The following is a 17948-nucleotide window of genomic DNA, read 5'->3' on the forward strand; positions in this document are numbered from 1 at the left end:
TAAATAAAATAAAATAAAGTAGACTGAAATAAATATTCTCCCCTTTCCTTCCCTTTGCCCTTTCACTTCTCCCTCCTTATATTGTATACATACAAGGACTCATCAGCTTGACTGAGCGGAGGCCAGGAATTTCGGTGTGCAGTTCAGGGCACGAGTCAATGCGGTGGATGTCTGCTCCCTCGCCCAAAGGGTCCCCCCCCCCCAAAAAAAAACCATGCGTGCCCAGGTCCCTGAAGAGAAGCCTCCCCCAAGGTGAGAAAGGTGGTAGGGCAGCCGCAGAGAGAGTCACCCGAAGAGGCCCGCAGGGCCATGCCCCGAGTCCACAGACCCCCCCATTCCCCGCCCAAATGCGGCTCACCATACCTGTAGGCGTGCTCCGTCCCGTCAAGGCCCAAACGAACTGTGGGGGTAGATGGCAGCAGCTACAGGTGAAGTCCGGGGGACAGGTCGGTGGGGCACCCGGGTTAGGGCCTCGGGGCGCCGGCTCCCATCCCGGCAGATCGGTATTCATTCTTCAGGGGATGCCGGGTTCCTACGTCGTATTGCAGGCCGAGCAGAAGGGGAGCGGGCGTCTCTCCGCCGGGATGCTCTTTGCGGTCTCGACATAGGAGCCGTTGGTCCCAGGATCCAGTTGGGAACGGTAGGAGTTGGAAGGCCCAGGTCATCCATGAATCTCGGGACATCTTCAGGCCAGCGGATAGATATCCAGTTGTTGCGGTGCCTGGTCAGCAAAGCGAAGGGGAACCCCCACTTGTAGGATATGTTGTTGTCTCTTAGCGCTGCTGTCACAGGGCGGAGGGCCCGCCGGGCCTCTAGCGTGAGTGGGGACAAGTCGTTGTATAGGGCAACCTGTGCCCCTCTATAGGGCCACGTCGGTCTATCCCTGGCCTTCTTCATAATGTTGTCTTTAATGGGGAAGGAATGTAGGCAGCATATGAGATCCCTCGGACCGTCTTCCAGGGATCTGGGTCTCGCAATTCTATGTGCCCTTTCGAACTCAATATGCTCCGGCGATGTTGGTTGCAGGATAGTCTGGAAGAGCTCAGTGAGTATGTCCACCACATTCTCATCCGTACCCTCAGCCTCAGGCACCCCCCGGATGCGAATATTACACCTCCGACCTCTGTTGTCCAGGTCCTCGAGGTGTCTCCTCGCTGATAGGAGCATAGAGCCCTGGCGGGCAATTGCCGTGTCGGCAGACGTCTGGCGTGCTGTGAGGGCCTCAATTGCCTCCTCCGTCCGTGCGATACGGCCTGCATGGGATGTGACCTCGGAGCGGATCCCCGCTATTTCAGCCCTGAGGGTGTCTTGGATGGCGGAGGTAAGTGACTTTAGGTCGTCTTTTGTGGCCATAGATGCGGTCAGGCTCTCCAGCCTATCCTCAATCCTCTCTAGGGCGGTGCCGCCTGACCCCGGCGGGGTGGTCGGCGCCATTTTGGGGCTTCCCGTCTCTCCGCTGGCTCCCGGCTGCGGGAGCAGGTAGCCGTCCAGGGGGCCCTGTTGGAGATTCCTGGGGGTCTGGGGTTGCTCCGGGCGCTTAGTGCGACCCATTTGGCTGAGTTAAACGCTTAGAAGGCGGCTTGTCAGGGTCCGGTGGAGCGGAGCTGTCTCTCTATGCGGCCATCTTGGTCAGAGCCGTAACCACGCCCCGATACACTTTTTGTTGTGTCTGCTTAGTATGGGTCTCCCAGGGGTCTTTCCCACAACTGTTCTACAAAAACGTACAAAGCATGTGTCATTTTGTTTCAGTTTTTTTTACTTAAACCGTGTGTCTGTCAAAAAAAGAGTGCCTGTTAACTTTGTATGGAAGACTCCTACGCGTAGTGTTTCTCTGTCTGATGTCTACACCATGCATGATATATTACCTGGGTTCAATTTATGTCCACTCGATAAAAAATGTAATTGACGATACCAAAATATACGATACCACCAATTTTAAATGATTGTTCCATACTCATATCAGGTCGTCGCTATATTCATCCAGATCATAATATATGATATAATATATGTATAATATCGACAAGAGACATATATGCAGAAATTAATGTTCATCTAATTGGTACAATTTATGGAATCAATCTATCTCTCTTCCCAAAAGGCACTTTAATCTATATCTGCCTCTGCAACTATGCGGAGGGACAGAATAAAATCCTAGGATAAATATTCTTCTCTCTCCGAAGGCTAAAAAATAAATAAATATTGCGGTGGAGTAAAGGGGAAATTACACAGGGCGGTATGGGCTGAATTTATAATGTAAAACTTAAGTATATACTCTTTGGAAAAAAGGGGATGATATGACGGAGATTTATTATCTGGTCATTAAGAGCACAAAACTCAAAATGAAATTCTTGCCACAAATAACTAACCATGTTTTAATATTTATTGTTTCTACCCCTTTGGTGTCCAATTTTAGCTCAACCTTTGGAATGCCAGCTGTCTGCTCAATGTTTTAACACAGGGGTTAAGCCGCACCATGGAATTTGAAGTGACCAAGCCTTTTTGGCAGTGCATGGATTAAATCTTTACTTTGCCGCGCCCTTTACCACGTACATGAGACAGACTTGTTCGACCTAGTGTTATCTGATTTCAGAGTTAGACTAAGCACCTTTGTTTTATTGTCCTTCCAGCCCAGGATACCAACAACACAGATTCCCACAATAGAGAAGAGCAACGCTGCGGCCAGGAAACCCCAGAAGATTCGCGAGGGCGCTTTAGATCTCTCAGTGGGTCTTCTTTCTGTGGGGGGCTGAAGAAAGCTTAGAACTAGTATTAGGCATCAATGAACATATATAAAAAATACTATTTACTTCTATAATTGACATAAACAGACAGACACACAGATAGATTCATCAACAAATAAACAGACAGACGGTAGAGCAAAGGCAGGTGTAAAAGACACAATGTATCCAAATACAACCATTCTCCTAACAAGCATTCTGTTGTACACCAAAATCAGATGGCGATGAATAGATGGATAGATGGACGGACAAATGAACTGATGGATGGATAATTGGATTTATGAATGGGTGGGCAGGTGGGTCTCAAAAAGTCCGTCCAGATTTTTTTTAAACAGTTTTTCCAGGGGTTTGAAAAGAAACAAGACTCACCCGGAACGTAAAGTCCAGATGCTCAGCTACTGCAGACCATTTGCTACTGGAAGAGTCCTGATCATTGTCAAACCACTCACAAACTATTTGTCATTAACCAGATGTATGCAACCAAGAACTCGTTGCACCATAACCACCACAATATGCTGTAGCTACTGGGGTATTTAGAGTGCCCCTTAAACCTTTGAAATCTTCTTGACCCATAAATATTAACAGTTTCTGTATTGAGAAAACACGTATTTGTTCATTCACTTTTTACATACCAGCTAATGTCTGCTTCATGCTATTATTATTATTATCTGCTTCATCTCATTAAACAGGTTATAGTGTCTGAAATTCTATGGTGCCATAACATAATTCAGCATTAAACAGTTTTTAAAGGTTTTATGTTTTAATGCTAAACGACAGTCCCCAGTAGCCCATCCCTTGTGTTGCTTGGTTTAACGAAGAAGTATTAGCCTGGGCATCAATGGGCATCTGTGATTGGCTGAGAGTGTCAGCTGACTGCTTTTATCCTATCAGAGCTCCAACTGATGGTATGAAAGGTATGACTACAAGGAAGTGTGTAATCTCTGCCTTAGCCACGCCTCCAGAAGCGGCCGGCTGTGGGTAGCCAGGGACTCTTATTTAGTGTTAAATTGTTCGAAAATGTTTTAAACCTGAAACAAGTATTTAAAAATAAATAAATATTGCAGTTAGAATAGTAGAACACAATAGCACGCACATTTTGAGATACATAGCATGTTATCCCCTGCCAGAGTCTCTCTGATTCACTGTTATGCATGCAGGTTTTCCGGTAGCATTTGTCAAATACCAGCCCTCAAATGTCTCCATCAATTAGAGAAACTATAAGAATTAATTTTAAAAAAGAGAAGTGTAATATTATCACCGTTTATAATAGCCCTGGGTAGTGTGCTGTATCTGGGACTGTAATGATGGAAGGTACAGCAGTGTACTCAGTATAGCTGTGCTTGGCTAAGAATCATGTGAGTTACAATCCACAGCATCTGGCTGGCAACCCCCATCACTAAGAGCACTTTAAACCCAACTACCCCGGTCCGCTAATGATGCCAATCAATTAAACATCCCCTAACCTTTCCTTAACTTTCCACCTAACCTTACACAAATGGATTCATTACAAATGGAGCAGTTATTAACAGCAGTGTTATGCTGATGTGTTCTGCATTACCATAACATCAGAATTTTGCCGTGCTGATGGAAACTTGCCGTGCTGATGGACAGCACAAGGCTGTGACATAAACAGATGTATTTCTACAATGAGAAACTGTTTATATGAATTGACAGAGGAGATCCTAACTACACCTCTGCACCAAATGTACGGAGAGAACTTGTATTATGAAGGACTTTGGGCAGGGCATCCTCCCAGGACCCCACACCCTCCCAGGACCCCACACCCTCCCAGGGACAGAGCTAGTATAAGGCTGGACAGATGGGTGCCTTTGGCCACACCGGTCGGAAGAAACTCTGTCCCTTCATGTTCGCCCAGAGCTGTGGAGGGGTGCTCAAATAGCTAATTTTAAAAATTACGTTTTGTTTTTTTATATAGTTAATTCCATCAGTTTCTGCAGAAATTTCCATTTCAGAAGACCACCGAAAGAAGAAATCAAACAACAGTTTTCTGATGGGGAAAAAAAAAGATGGAAAGATTTAAAAATGTTTTGTAAAAATTGCATATTTTCAAAAATTATGGTTAGGGTGCAAAGTACTAAAGAAGTAACAGATTTAATAAATTGCATCCAAAATTTGGCAAAAAAATTGCAAAAGTGTTGTTGACACTTTGATAAATCTCCATGCGACCACTTTCTAACCTTGGGCTAATGAAGCAAACACTGTGCCACTTTCTAATCCAAGGCTCCAAGAAGTAAGCGCTGTATGCACCATTTTCCAATCCAGTGCTACTGAAAGGAATCACTACCTGCTTAATATTCTATTCCAATACTATTCAAACCATGCACTCCATGTACAGCCATTTAGTTGAAAGTTAATGAAAACACACATGGCATTCACCACTTTCTAATCCAAGGCTAATGGAAGCAACCATGCACTTGCTAATCTAAGTCTGTTGGAAGCAAACAGTTTAAGAACCTAACCAGTTGGGTGGTTTTGGACATTTCATTTAAAATATCCAATTGTCTCCCCATGGTGATATGTGCATGGTGATATGTGCCACACAATGCAAAAAATAAAAAACCAAAAAAATACAAATACAATTTTTACATCTGTGCCACCTGTTGCATCCTTGCTGAGGGCTAAGAGATCATGGTACTAGGTGGGAGAAATGTAATATTCACTTAAAAAGCTTTAAATAAGTGGTGGACCGCCTGCCTCGCAATTCTAAGTATTTTTGCAATTATAGTTTAGTAAAGAATTAATTAAATACCTGTAAATAAAATTAGTCTAAGTCCCTTTTTGGTGTTTCTTGTAAATCAAGGCTGAGTCAAGGAGTACCGAACTCAAAATGTAACAAATGTGAGTCTGAAATACAACTCTCACCAACCCAGCCAGCCCCAGTTTGCTTGGGACAGTTAGGGGTTGAGTGAGCACATTTTGCTGCTTACAATAAGTTAATTGGACACCTTGTAGATGTCCAGGTCAGGCTGTAAGCCTGAGGAATGTCCAATTATCTTATTGTTAGTAAGGACCAGATTAGTTTTAGAATCCAACATAAAACAGTTCAGCAGATTTTCCCCGAGCTAGAATCCCTGCAGCTAAATATCATGTGAATCACTGTTCCCAGCAGCCGGAGCATTGGATCTCACCTAGGTTTCTAGATAAGAGTTTGCATGTTCCCCCTCCAGTGCCAGAACTACTTTCTTACCATTAGGTCTCTGCTCCCCTCCATACTGTGCATCAGTCCCGGTCGCAGTAAATGCTTGTAATGTGCAGACTCTTCATGGTCTAGGAACAGCGCAGGATGAAGGACGCATCCATCATCGCCCCATGTGAGGGCAACACTGTACCCAACCTTTCCAGTCAGTCTCCACCTGAGCCAGGAAACCCGAGAACAAGGAATGAAACAATTGCAGGTCTGTGGGAGGACAAAAAAAAGTAGAAAAAAAAAGTTCTCCTTAGATCTGGTGCTAGTGAGATGGAAAGACAGACCTGGGCTTTGTACGAAGAAGAGAAAAGGGTCTAGCTCTGACTAACTGGAAAGGGAACCATGTGCAGGAATTCCAACAAATCACAAAGAATACAGCCCTTCCATGAAACCTGTCACTCCATACCCCGTGTCACTTAACAAAATGAAGACAATCAGGACACCGATGTTACATAGTAAAATAGGCAGAAAAAAAATACTCAAATCCATCAAGTTCAGCTTTTCATTCATCACGGTTATTGCCACTGAACCAACAGAGGACCCCCCCCCCCCCTCAATTTGAGGACACATTTATAATTTTGAACAGTTTAGCACTGAACGACTCCTTCTGGTGCCCACACCAGGCTGCTCGAGTGGATGCTTCTGCACACTCCAGGAACTAAGCTGAACTTTTAGACATTACTAACCCACTCCTGCAAGGGTTATAGGAACGTTTCAAGCACCAGATTCACTACAGCTCACTTTAGTGGTTATGGTGCCGGGGTGTCCAGGTACCACCCATCATAAGATATTAAACTACTTTAGAATGGTTTGACTTCTTACCTGGTGTCCACCGAGTCCACTCCCCACCATCACTACTTCTGACTGAAAGCAAGAAGTTCCTACTTAGGAGCTTCCATTATCTCTAAGATAAGAGTGCAGGGCTAAATCATTGTCTGAGGTTATCAGTTGATTGCTCTCAGCCAATGAGCTAAGCCCTGCACAGCCGCGCTTAGCACAGATAGAGAGTTTCTTTCGGAAATAGTGGGGGCGAGGAACGGTGCCTGGCAAACCCTAGGTAAAAAGTCAAACTGTTCTAAACAATGGGTTGGCTCCAGGGCGCTCCTGGCACCATAACCACTACAACACACAGCTTTTTATCCTGTTAGGTTTTGTGGATAGAAGACCCTACACATGCATGGAAATAGGAGCACCGTTAGGTACTTTATGTTACAAGGACCAAAAAAGTAGAAAGAGAGGGGATGGGTAAAGCAAGCATTTGTTTTATTCAATGGATTCAATGGAATATTAAAAAAAAAAAAAAAAAAAAAAAACATGAATTAAAAAAATTCTAGCAGCTACATTATTAATAACTATATAAACAGGTACAATACAGGTAAATATTTAAACATTATAGTTATAACGTTTCAGTAAAAATAATATGGCGATAGTAAGAGAGTAGAATAAAAGAGATTTGATATCTTTCAAGCTTTAGTTAGTGAAAGACTGCTGGGTGAAAAGGAAGTTGATTTGCTTTTTATTCTGTTTTGTGTTGTGTTCATTTTTGCTGCTGAAGCCGTGAGTGATTTATATTAATAAAAAAAAAGCAAAAAACACTAAAGACCTTTGCCATTAAAGCTCATTGTAGTAGTTATGGTGCCATAAACCTATAGGAACCACCCCCAAACCATTTTGACAAAAACAGGGCACCCCCAGAACTCCGGGCCATCAGCAGATGCACTGATAATGCATCTGTATCATCTAGTGTGAATCCATCCAACTTTTCATGCAATGATATGCTGAGCGTATTGAAGGCACAATTACCACTAAATGATCTGTAGTGGTTATGGTAGCACTGACCTTTCATTGTTCTACACATAACTAGTTAACCAGATAAAATCTGTATTAAATGTTCATAAAACGCAGACAAAAGAGAACATAAGGGACTACTTTGTCTTGTGTCTTTTCCCTGTGGTTGACAATAAAACAGAGCTACTGCTGTCAACTCCCAGCCGTCAAAAGTGACCGCTACGGAGAAAAGGCGTTGTGTATGGAGGCTCCTGCAGTCTCGCGGGTTCGTCCATGAACCTCAATGCTAAGCTCAAGCACATGCACAAGAGTACAGCACTGACAACAGCTCCTTGAAGAGCCAGAAGCTGTAGAGAATCCCACAGAAGATGATGGTGGCTGCAGCCTAGAGGAACAGATTCAGATAAGTAAAACTCACCTTTCCCTGCACTCTGTGCCCACTGCACACCAAGTGATAAAAAGCCACCATCGTCAGTCCAAGCAAAATGGAAATACTCCAAAACGTAAGAGAGCCGCATTAAAATAGAGAAGTCCTTTAACCCCCTTTCCCTCTCAAATAAATGTCAACATTTTGAACAAACAATAACTTTTTATTTTTTTCAGATTAGATTTCGTACAGAAGCCAGTAACTATAATCACAAGGTAGTTCTTACAAAGAATTACCATTGGTAACATCTATTTTATTAATGCCCCAAACAGTTTGGGGTATATGCGCTAATTTACTAAACAGGGAATGAGGGGTGAATTGAAAGCGATGCTTAAGGAAATTTAGCTCATTTCGGGAAAATAGTACAATTTTGGCCTATACGGCTTTATTTATTTCAGTCCACAGTTTAGTTAAAGTCACACAGACATAGGAGAGAAGACCAAACAATGCCGTGGATTGTGATTGATGGCACGTGGATTATAAGGTGTCTCTCTCCTTATACCAGTTGATATTTCCGCTATAAAGAGATTACATATGTCATTATGCCTACTTCAATACAAATTAGGAGCCACTAGACATCACCTTAAAATCATTGGGCTAATCTAGTTCGAATGTTGGCATGGACCCCCCCATGAAGTCAATGAGTCTCCACTGTAAGCCATTCAGTAAAGTCAGTAAGCATCTGAACAGTAGCGATAAGCAGGCAGGGCTGGTAATAAACGATCATCGCAGTTGGCATTCCAAATGGAACCCCTGCTTACTAGAGGGGACCATTAGCTTGCAATCTAGGCATATCAGATTAGACGAAAACATTAACTAAAATATAGATAAAACCTTTGATACAATGTTTTAACACTGACATGCGTTTATGTAATAATTTCATTCCCTTGAAAGAAAGGATTTTATTTCAATTTATATCGCTGTCTGGGGGACCCAGTTTTTTGTTGCACTTGCTTTCACAAGCACTTCCTGTGTAAACGTGTGCAGGAAAACACTGCACAATGTAAACAACGTACAGTAAACTTCAAGCTCTCGGTTAAAAAAAAACCAAAAAAAAAAACGCACAGGAAAATAGAAGATATAGTTAAACATTTATAAATATCTCAGATTTTCTCTTCAAGTAAAACAAACTTGGATTTGGCCAACAGTTTTATTAAATTAAATTGTATTTCATTAAAGGGACACTCTAGCATCATTCCACTGCTCAGAGTCTATTGGATTAACACCAAATGAGGTTCCCCTGGTGCCCAGTGCTTCACCCTATGCTGGCAGCATGACTAAATCGGAGTTACAGCTGGGCATTAATGTAAAAATGGAATTCCAAGCAGCAGCGAGGGGCCAGACCCTCATTTTGCATCAAATCGGTCAAAAATAATTTAACACTGAACCATGACTCCATGCACCATCCGAACTTCTTCAATGAGATGAAGTGTATCCACTGACTTCAGTGTAACTGTAAGCGGAGTGAAAATACTGCATCTTAGGCCTAGTTTGGGGACAAAACAGTTTAAAGAGTCACAGTCAGAGCGGTTTTAAAAAGAAAATCCATGAGCTTTTTCCGTTTCATTATTTAACCCCTTAAGGACACATGACGTGTCTGACACGTCATGATTCCCTTTTATTCCAGAAGTTTGGTCCTTAAGGGGTTAAGGAGGAGAAAATGGGGAAATGTTGGGTACATCAGAGGTACGTTTATCAGTACTCTACAATAAATTTATATTAGCAGCTGAGATAATTACACTCAGTTTCATTGTCTTGGAGTTCAATACCGCCATAGGTAGTAAATAAGCCATCGACATGGACATTCCCAGCATTATTTATTAAAGAAATTGGTGGGAATGGTTTAAAATAAGGAACAGAAACCCTCTTAGCTTCTGTGCTGATTACGCCAATTTGCATTAAAAGAAAAGAAAGAAAAAATAGTGCACATTACATAAAGCAAAAAACCTGCAAATTTTGAGATATTGTTATTAGACATCAATACAAATCTTTAGATTCTGGTAAGTGATTATATAAGACAGGAGATGTTGCCCATCATTGTATAACTATACAGAATATGCTGGAAATGTATAAATTAGAATTCTCACTCTCTCTCTATATCAATATATCTATCTATATATATATATATTATAGTTCAGTGCACACAGACCTGCAGAACATCTGGTTTGTACAATGTAATAAATATGTTTCATTCCAGGAAATCGTATAATGTAATAAATAGGTTACATTACAGTAAATTTAAACTGTTTTAACATTTAAAATGTGGTATGTATGTGTAGACTAAGAATTAACGGCTAAAGAAAAGTCAAATAAAAAAACTATTCAAAAAAAAGTGGGGGGGAGGGAATCCAATAATGAGATATAGAGCACTTATAGCATCAAAACTATTCTTTTTTTGTTAACGAATACTTATGAATATTAACATCAATGGTATGTTTTCTGGAGTGGTACACATTTGGAGCAGACTGGCTGTTAAAATATATCATTCAAAGGGTTACTCCAACCAGGGTTTTAAGAAAACTGGGTCAGAGCAACTCATACTGTAGAAAAAAAAAAAAGTTACCTTCGCTTTTCCCAAATCCCTATGTATATTTAAACAAAGGGAGGTAATTTAGTTTCTCCAATGGCCATGAGAGAGTTTAGCACACCTGCCACGTCAAGGGAAACCTCTCAGGTGGGTCCTACACTAACCTTTCACCTTGCTTCCTTGAGCTTCTGGCAAAGACATCTGTAATGAGACGGAAAGGGGTATGGAGTGATTGGAGTTTGAGCGCAGGACTTGTTTTGTTGTATTCACTGTTTGTATAACACAGCTATGTTACAATGCTGCTGCCCATCCCATGTGTTCCTTATCAGGGGTTAATAAGCATGTAGGGGTGAAAACCCGTTCCGGTCTCATTAGAGATATCTTTGCCAGAAGCAAGGTGAAAGGTTAGTGTAGGACTGAGAGGTTTGCCTTGATGTGGCAGATGGGCTAAAAGCCTCTCCTGGGCATTGGAGAAACTAAATTACCTCCATTTGTAAGCCTTCCTCTTTTAACCCCGCCCAGTGTTTCTGTGGCTGTCCAATCAAACTTCCAAGTGCAGCTCAATGAGAAGTCTTTGCAAAGCAGGTGCCATGGGTTTAGCTCCACAACCAGGAAGAAACCGGTTGTCCAACAGCCAGGTGAGAGTAAAAAGTATAATTTATAAAAGTACAAATTTCTATTAAAATTTGCAATTTTTGTAAAATGGAGGGGGAAAAGAGGAAGAGAAAGGACAAAATCTTCACATATAAAGCACTTCAGCAAGTTAAAGTGCTTCAGGTGTGTGTAATGTTCCTTTAAGAGTGTAAACACAGAATTGAATCAACAATGAGGTGTGAGAGGAGGGCCACCCCAACACAAGGCACAGTGAGTGTTATTAGTAATACTCTGCTGCTGGGTCCTTGGAATACCTGTTTTATTGGTTTACCATCTGCACACGGTGAAGGAATAGAAGGGACTGGCCCTCTACCCACCATTGTGCTTTTGGGGTTCTATAAACCCCATGCATATGATTATTACACATTTAACAGTTTGCTAATTATTTCAGTTAACAAAAAAAAATACAAATTAAATTATTGCTAAGATTTCAGTCAGTAACATGTTCAGATACCGGTACTTTACATGGAATTGTAACATGACTACATGCCATCCAACAAACGCTTATGTTTAAAGACCGGCTGAATAATTCTTAAAACTTTGAGTACCTGATTAGGCATGTGCGAACCACTAATAAATTAATTTGAAGCGAAAAAGGGCCCGACTATTCATAGATTTAAGAAACAATTTGGTATTGGACTCAGTCATAAAATAATTATATACTAAGTCAGACAACAGGATAAAATTAATCTCTTGACATTTTAGAAAACGTTCATGGATGGCAGGCTATAGCTTGTAGAGATAGTATACAGCTGCACTGAGAACAGAAGATAGGTGCGTTGGGTTCTTCCAGGACAATTATTTGCATAATTTAATTATGGTGCATTATCAGTGTGGTGAGCGACAGTCCTGCGGTGCCAAACAGGCTTATTGATCCTGCTCAGATAGAGCTGGCAGCAAGTCGGCAACAGAGTCCACATAATAATCAGGAACCATGGAGTCAGAACCACTCTTCTGGTATGATTTTGCATCTTCCAGGCTGGAGAACCCAGTGAGGGTCAGGAGGGTGCGGATTCCACAAGATGAACCCATCAGGATGTCAGTGTCTAGACGATCTCCCACCATCACGGTCCTAGAAGGCTCTAATCCGCATTCCTTAACCACACAGTCATAAATGAAGGAATTGGGCTTACCAATGACTTGGGCTTTTCGGTGGGCTGCAGTCTCCACTGCCCTCACCAGACAACCTGTCCCTGTGAATGCAAATATAGAAAGGCTTAGTAACAAGACACGTTAATTATGCAAATAAAATATTTATTTTTCCTATTAAAATGAAGACAAAAGAAGGTCTTCTCTATAAACAGAAAGAGAGCTTCATGCTCTGCCTTGCACAGCGGCATACAGCAGACCCCAAGTAAGAAGTCAAGCCTTTCTAAAACGGTTTATTTAGCCAAATTGTAAAAAAAAAAAAAAAAAATCCCAACAGTTAGATTTTGAGTTTGGCTATTTTGCATTAAAATTTTACATTAATTTTTACATTCTAAGCGTTCATCTATATAAAAAAAAAATATAACGGGCACAATTTAATTGTAGCAGGGATGGGACCACAGGAAGAGCAACACTTCCCCCTTATAGATGTCATCATGGAGATTCAGCAATGACTCTTTCCAAATCTTCAGCAATGTTGCTTTCCCAATCCTCCGCTTCCTCCATCCCCACTGACCTTGGGGTGTGCCTTTTAACCCATTAAGGACACATGACATGTGTTTATTCCAGAAGTTTGGTCCTTAAGGGGTTAATAATTATTTGAATTGCATAAAAATGTCTCTCCCCCCCCTAATCTTTCAGTACTTTTCCAGTCTAACCTCCCCCACCCACCATAATGGTTTGCTGGAAAGTTTTGTCATTCAGGTACCTGGGACAGCCCTGCCCCCCTCCAAGGGCAGTCTGGTGTCAGTGTTGGTGGCAATGAAGAGGCAGGAGGGGTCCTGTAGATACTGAAGAGCCCGGTTGAGCTTCATGTAGTTGAAGTGTTCATCAAAGCCAACCACTACAGCTTTGACCTGGGGGTCCTTGTCCACCCCGGCCCAGTCACTGAAGCCCCCTGTGATTGGGTCTGGCCCCTGCCCCAGGTGAGGGATGCCAGCTGCCCCCAGCTCCTGGCTCAGAGCCTGGCCCCCTATCAGGTACACCTTCCCTGCCAGCCGGGCCACGTCCCTCAGATACACGGCCGTGCAGTAAGCGGTACCGAACACCTCGCTGGGCTCAGCCCCGAACCCCAGCCGCCCCAGCTTCTCGGCGTACATGGCCCGGGTCTTGGTGCTGTTATTAGTCAGGTAAAACACCCGCTTCCCTCTAAGCTTCAACTCGTTAACCAGCTCCGGGGCCCCGGGGACGGCCTCGTCACCCCGCCACAGGACGCCATCGCAGTCAAAAAGCACCGTGTCCACCGACGCCACGAAACGGCGAGCGAGCTCTCCGCCAAGACGCGTGCACTTGGAGGCCGCCATGTTTAATGTGCGTGGCGCAACCCAGCATGCTCCTAACGGGCAGCGACATACTGCGCTCTGATTGGCTGGCAGGGTATTTCCCACACGTCATACTGCGCTCTGATTGGCTGGCAAGGAATGTGGCAACCAACAGGATAAGCAGTCCCTGAACAGCTGGACAGGTGCATGCTCAAGATTCATGCTAAAAGGGCAGATCGCACTGTAGCCATGCATGGCAGGGGTACTCCCTTATATTAGCTGGCTTAAATATATATATATATATATATTATTATTAATTATTTTTTTTTAATGTATTTATTTTAGTTGGGTTAATTTTTTTTATTTTTTTTTAGCATTTTGGAACACATTTTTCTATATTTTAGAAAATGATTTTTATATTTTATAGGGAAACCAAAAACCTACCATCTACCTATCTATCATCAATTCTGCACAATGGTGCACACTGATCCTTCCTAATCTTTCCCAGGATTACAATTGCCCTCTCAATTGAGGGGAACTCAATATACCAGGAATTTTGGAAAAACTGATTAGGGGGAATACTGTTTCCAGTGTTTAGACTATGTTGGCTTAAAATGTGTAATTCCTTCTGAATTCTGCACAGTTAGTGAAAAAAAAAAAAAACATTTACGATTTACTATTTGCCAATTTACATTTACTATTTGCCAAAGTGGGAATTGTGAGACATTCAACCCTGTTTGATGTGTGCAAGCAAAGAATTCTGGTAAAATGTGTGAAATGGGTAAACTGTGATCACCTTCCCATTGCTGCTTTTGATTAGCTATTACATGTGATGGATGATGGGAACTTTTATCTTTGACTGCAGAGTGCTTTTAGTAGTCTGTGTTATCTAGCTGGACTTATTCAAGCTGATTTGAGCAGGCCCTCATCACCTACCTTTCCTATAAACCCATGTTGTATAGTTAAAAATATGTGTTTGTCAGTACACATTGTACAGCGCTACAGAGTATGTTGGTTTCATATACATATCAATAATATGGAAAAAGATTAGTGAAGGATCCCATATAAGGAAAGATCATTTGACTCCTGGTTGGGTGGCTTCATCTTTTAGAAGATGAATTGCGAATGGCAGAGGTAAATCTTCAGGAAAGCATATCTTCCTTCCCACTTCTCCACCAAGGCACCTCCATTTCATTTGTTGGGGTTCTTGCCGAATAATGTTAAGACCCTACAAATGGCTGCTTTCTGGGTAGTTCAGAGGGAGGCATACTTCCAAACCAAGGCAGGCACATTTTTGTCCTTCCAGACTGGAAGTGAGTTTCTGCAGAGAGAGGCAGATTATTCTTATAGGAAAATTTAAAATAGAGTAAATGACTTGAAAAGTTCTCAAACACCATCATGTGTCATTAAGTGCAGAAGGTAAAAGCGCACACGGTGATTATATTTTACCTTTGATTAATGACAAACAGGTAATAGCGCCACCTATACCTTAAAAAATGTTTTTGGTTTTGTGTACCATTGTGGGTCATAGTGAGATATTCTGATTGCTTCCGAGCTAAACAATGCATGTCCTGTCTTAAATAGGAGAGTCTTGATGGCGCTATAAAAGTATCTACTGTGGTGTAAAGCGAACAGGTGCTCTCTTAAACAATAGATGTCATAGAAAAGTCAACAATATTATAAATAAATGAAAAAATCTCAGGGACTCACTGTGATGTGTTCAAGATCCAGTAAAAACTGCCTTGAACACATCACAGTGACTGCCTGAGATGTTTTCATTTATGTAGATTGTATGGGGTTTGCTGACCCATGCTCAGTGCACTCTGTGGTAATTTTTGTGAATGAGTGCAACCCTCCTTTTTTTCTTATAACAGTATTCTAAATGGCATAAAAACAAAACAATACATGTTTGTCTTGAACAGTAAAGGCAACTGTGCTGTAAATAAAATGTATTGTTTTATCCTAAAAAAAGCAAAATAATACTTACCTTCTATGGAAGCTCCCACTACTCCATAGACATCAGTCTACACATGTCCAAGAGGACAGCATTTACACAGGCTCCCAGCACCAGGAGCTGAAGAGGAGCCCCCCGTAAGATGTTTACATTATTGCTGCAGTGTTTACATTACTGCCAAGGAACACCTCTAGTGGCAGACATTCAGATGGCCACTAGAGGTACTTCCTGGATCAGTACTGTACATTGTGTAGCACTGATGTTCAACAGCTCCGCGCTCTGCATGGAGATGCTAAACTTTCCTCATAAAGATTCATTGATTCAAGGAGAGGAGATGCTGATTGGCACAGCGTGACGTTTTGCCGCGCATGCACAATATCCTCTCAATACATTCCGAAGTTAAAGCATCGGATTGGCTGAGAACATTAATTTTGATGCTCTCAGCAAAGGTGGTGGAAGGCAAGGCCCGCACGGTGCTTGAAAAAAGTTTTACCTTTCTAACAGGGGGGACAGAGGCCTAAACTATATTTTTACAGCTATTGTGTCAGGAATAGACATTTGTGTTCCTGACACTATAGTGTTCCTTTAACAAGGTTTTTCACTGAAATTTTAATTAAGGAATTTAAAGTAAAATTCAGATTCTGGGTGAAAAGCGATGAACTGAAAATATAGCTTCCTCCCAGGGGCCCCGTCGGGGACCCCTGACAAACACACACTACAGGCCTCCAGTGACGGACCCCCAGACACGCACCACAAAATGACCTACTACCCGAGGACCTCCAAGCCCACTCCCGCATGCGCCAAGCTAAAGCGACTGGAGGGATACCTCGACCCACATCTCCCTGCTGCCCACAGGCCGCCCCCCATTCGTTTTAGATGGAACTCACATTTTCGCCACAACTAGAACTGGCATACATAATGACATCACCTGACTAAATTTGGTGCTGTGAGCTTAGGGTATTCTCTGTTCTACAGTCATTTAATATGCTTGACCATGGAAATGTAAACCTACACATTATCCCTGAAGCACATATCTGCCTTCACTAATGTATGTACAAATACGCAACCAGGGCACTGTTCCCCACGGCTCACACTCGCTAGAACCTCATTCGACCTTAGGCTGCTGTCTCTTTAATGATATAAGGCTACAGTTAAACCTGTTAACAATACTAGGAAACGTTTATATGACTAAAACATACGTAAGTTGTTTTCATGCCATAATTTTGTTCAAAACTCTGCGACCATCGCACCTGTTGAAGCTGTTGTGGCTATACAGGCAAAGTTGTAATCCTTTATGCACAACAAAATAAAGGAAAATTTGAGTAAAAAAAAAAAAAAAAGAAAATATAGCTTCCTTTTCACCTATTTTGGCTTAAAATGAAAATGTGCAATTTAGTTTGAATTCCTGACGATTCATACCTAAGCGAAGGTTCCTGGCACATTTCTGATGTCACATGAGCCGCGTAGAGGTCCAATCAAAGGCTTCCCTTAGTGAAGCCTTTAATTCGACCATTTTACTGTCTCAGAGCACATGCGTGAGCTCTAAATTAGGGGAAGTAGATGTTTTAAAAACAAAGAAATGGGCATAGGGAGGCTTCACTCAGTATGCCTAATTCAATATGCCGGGGTGCAACTAGCCCCCAGCACACAAATGCCAATAGCTCTGGATCTGTGAAACACTTCACATCCAGATTCCTACCACCATAACCACTTCAATAAGCAGACATGGTCATAGTTGGAATAATCCTTTAAGTATATTTAAAGGACCACTATAGGCACCCAGACCACTTCAGCTCAATGAGGTGGTCTGGGTGCCAGGCCCCTCTAGGATTAACCCTGCCTGCTGTTTACAATAGGGTTTATCCAACCTCTAGGGGCTGTCTCACTGAAAGCCGCTAGAGGCGCTTCCGCGATTCTCACTGTGAAAATCACAGTGAGAAGCGCCAGCGTCCACAGGAAAGCATTGAGAAGGCTTTCCTATGGACTGACTGAATGCGCGCGTGGCTCTTGCCAGACATGCGCATTCAGCCGATGACGACCGAAGGAGGAGGAGAGTCCCCAGCGCCGAGGGAGCCCGGCGCTGGAGAAAGGTGAGTGTTTAACCCCCTTCAGCCCGGCGGGAGTGGATCCCTGAGGGTGGGGGCACCCTCAGGGCACTATAGTGCCAGGAAAACGAGTATGTTTTCATGGCACCATAGTGGTCCTTTTAAAAAACAAATCTCATCCCTACTTTTAGTATATGAG

At 42.5% G+C, this 17948-nt stretch overlaps 2 protein-coding genes across 3 annotated transcripts in view; both read right to left on the bottom strand.

Moving 5' to 3' along the window:
- Positions 1-8203, bottom strand: part of BRICD5 (BRICHOS domain containing 5) — a 29786-nt gene extending 21583 nt beyond the window's left edge. Inside the window, exons 1-3 of the mRNA XM_063429539.1 lie at positions 8153-8203; positions 5947-6156; positions 2606-2746 (exon numbers count right to left, since the gene is read on the bottom strand). Of these exons, the coding sequence (XP_063285609.1) occupies positions 2606-2746; positions 5947-6156; positions 8153-8203 (402 nt within the window). The remainder of the gene's footprint in view (positions 1-2605; positions 2747-5946; positions 6157-8152) is intronic.
- Positions 8204-10431: 2228 nt separating this feature from the next.
- On the bottom strand, positions 10432-13809 carry PGP (phosphoglycolate phosphatase). Of its 2 annotated transcripts, none has more exons than XM_063428963.1 (2): positions 13198-13809; positions 10432-12535 (listed from the first exon to the last, which is right to left on the bottom strand). In XM_063428963.1, the coding sequence occupies exons 1-2, from the start codon at positions 13790-13792 to the stop codon at positions 12210-12212; spliced, it is 921 nt and encodes a 306-aa protein (XP_063285033.1). In that variant the 5' UTR covers positions 13793-13809; the 3' UTR covers positions 10432-12209. The 2 variants fall into 2 exon arrangements, with proteins under 2 accessions (XP_063285033.1, XP_063285034.1); XM_063428964.1 differs by having other exon boundaries at positions 10432-12531; positions 13194-13809.
- Between the last annotated feature and the right edge of the window lie 4139 nt (positions 13810-17948).

This window comes from Pelobates fuscus, chromosome 8, assembly GCF_036172605.1.
Source record: "Pelobates fuscus isolate aPelFus1 chromosome 8, aPelFus1.pri, whole genome shotgun sequence".
NCBI classification, from domain to species: Eukaryota; Metazoa; Chordata; class Amphibia; order Anura; family Pelobatidae; genus Pelobates; species Pelobates fuscus.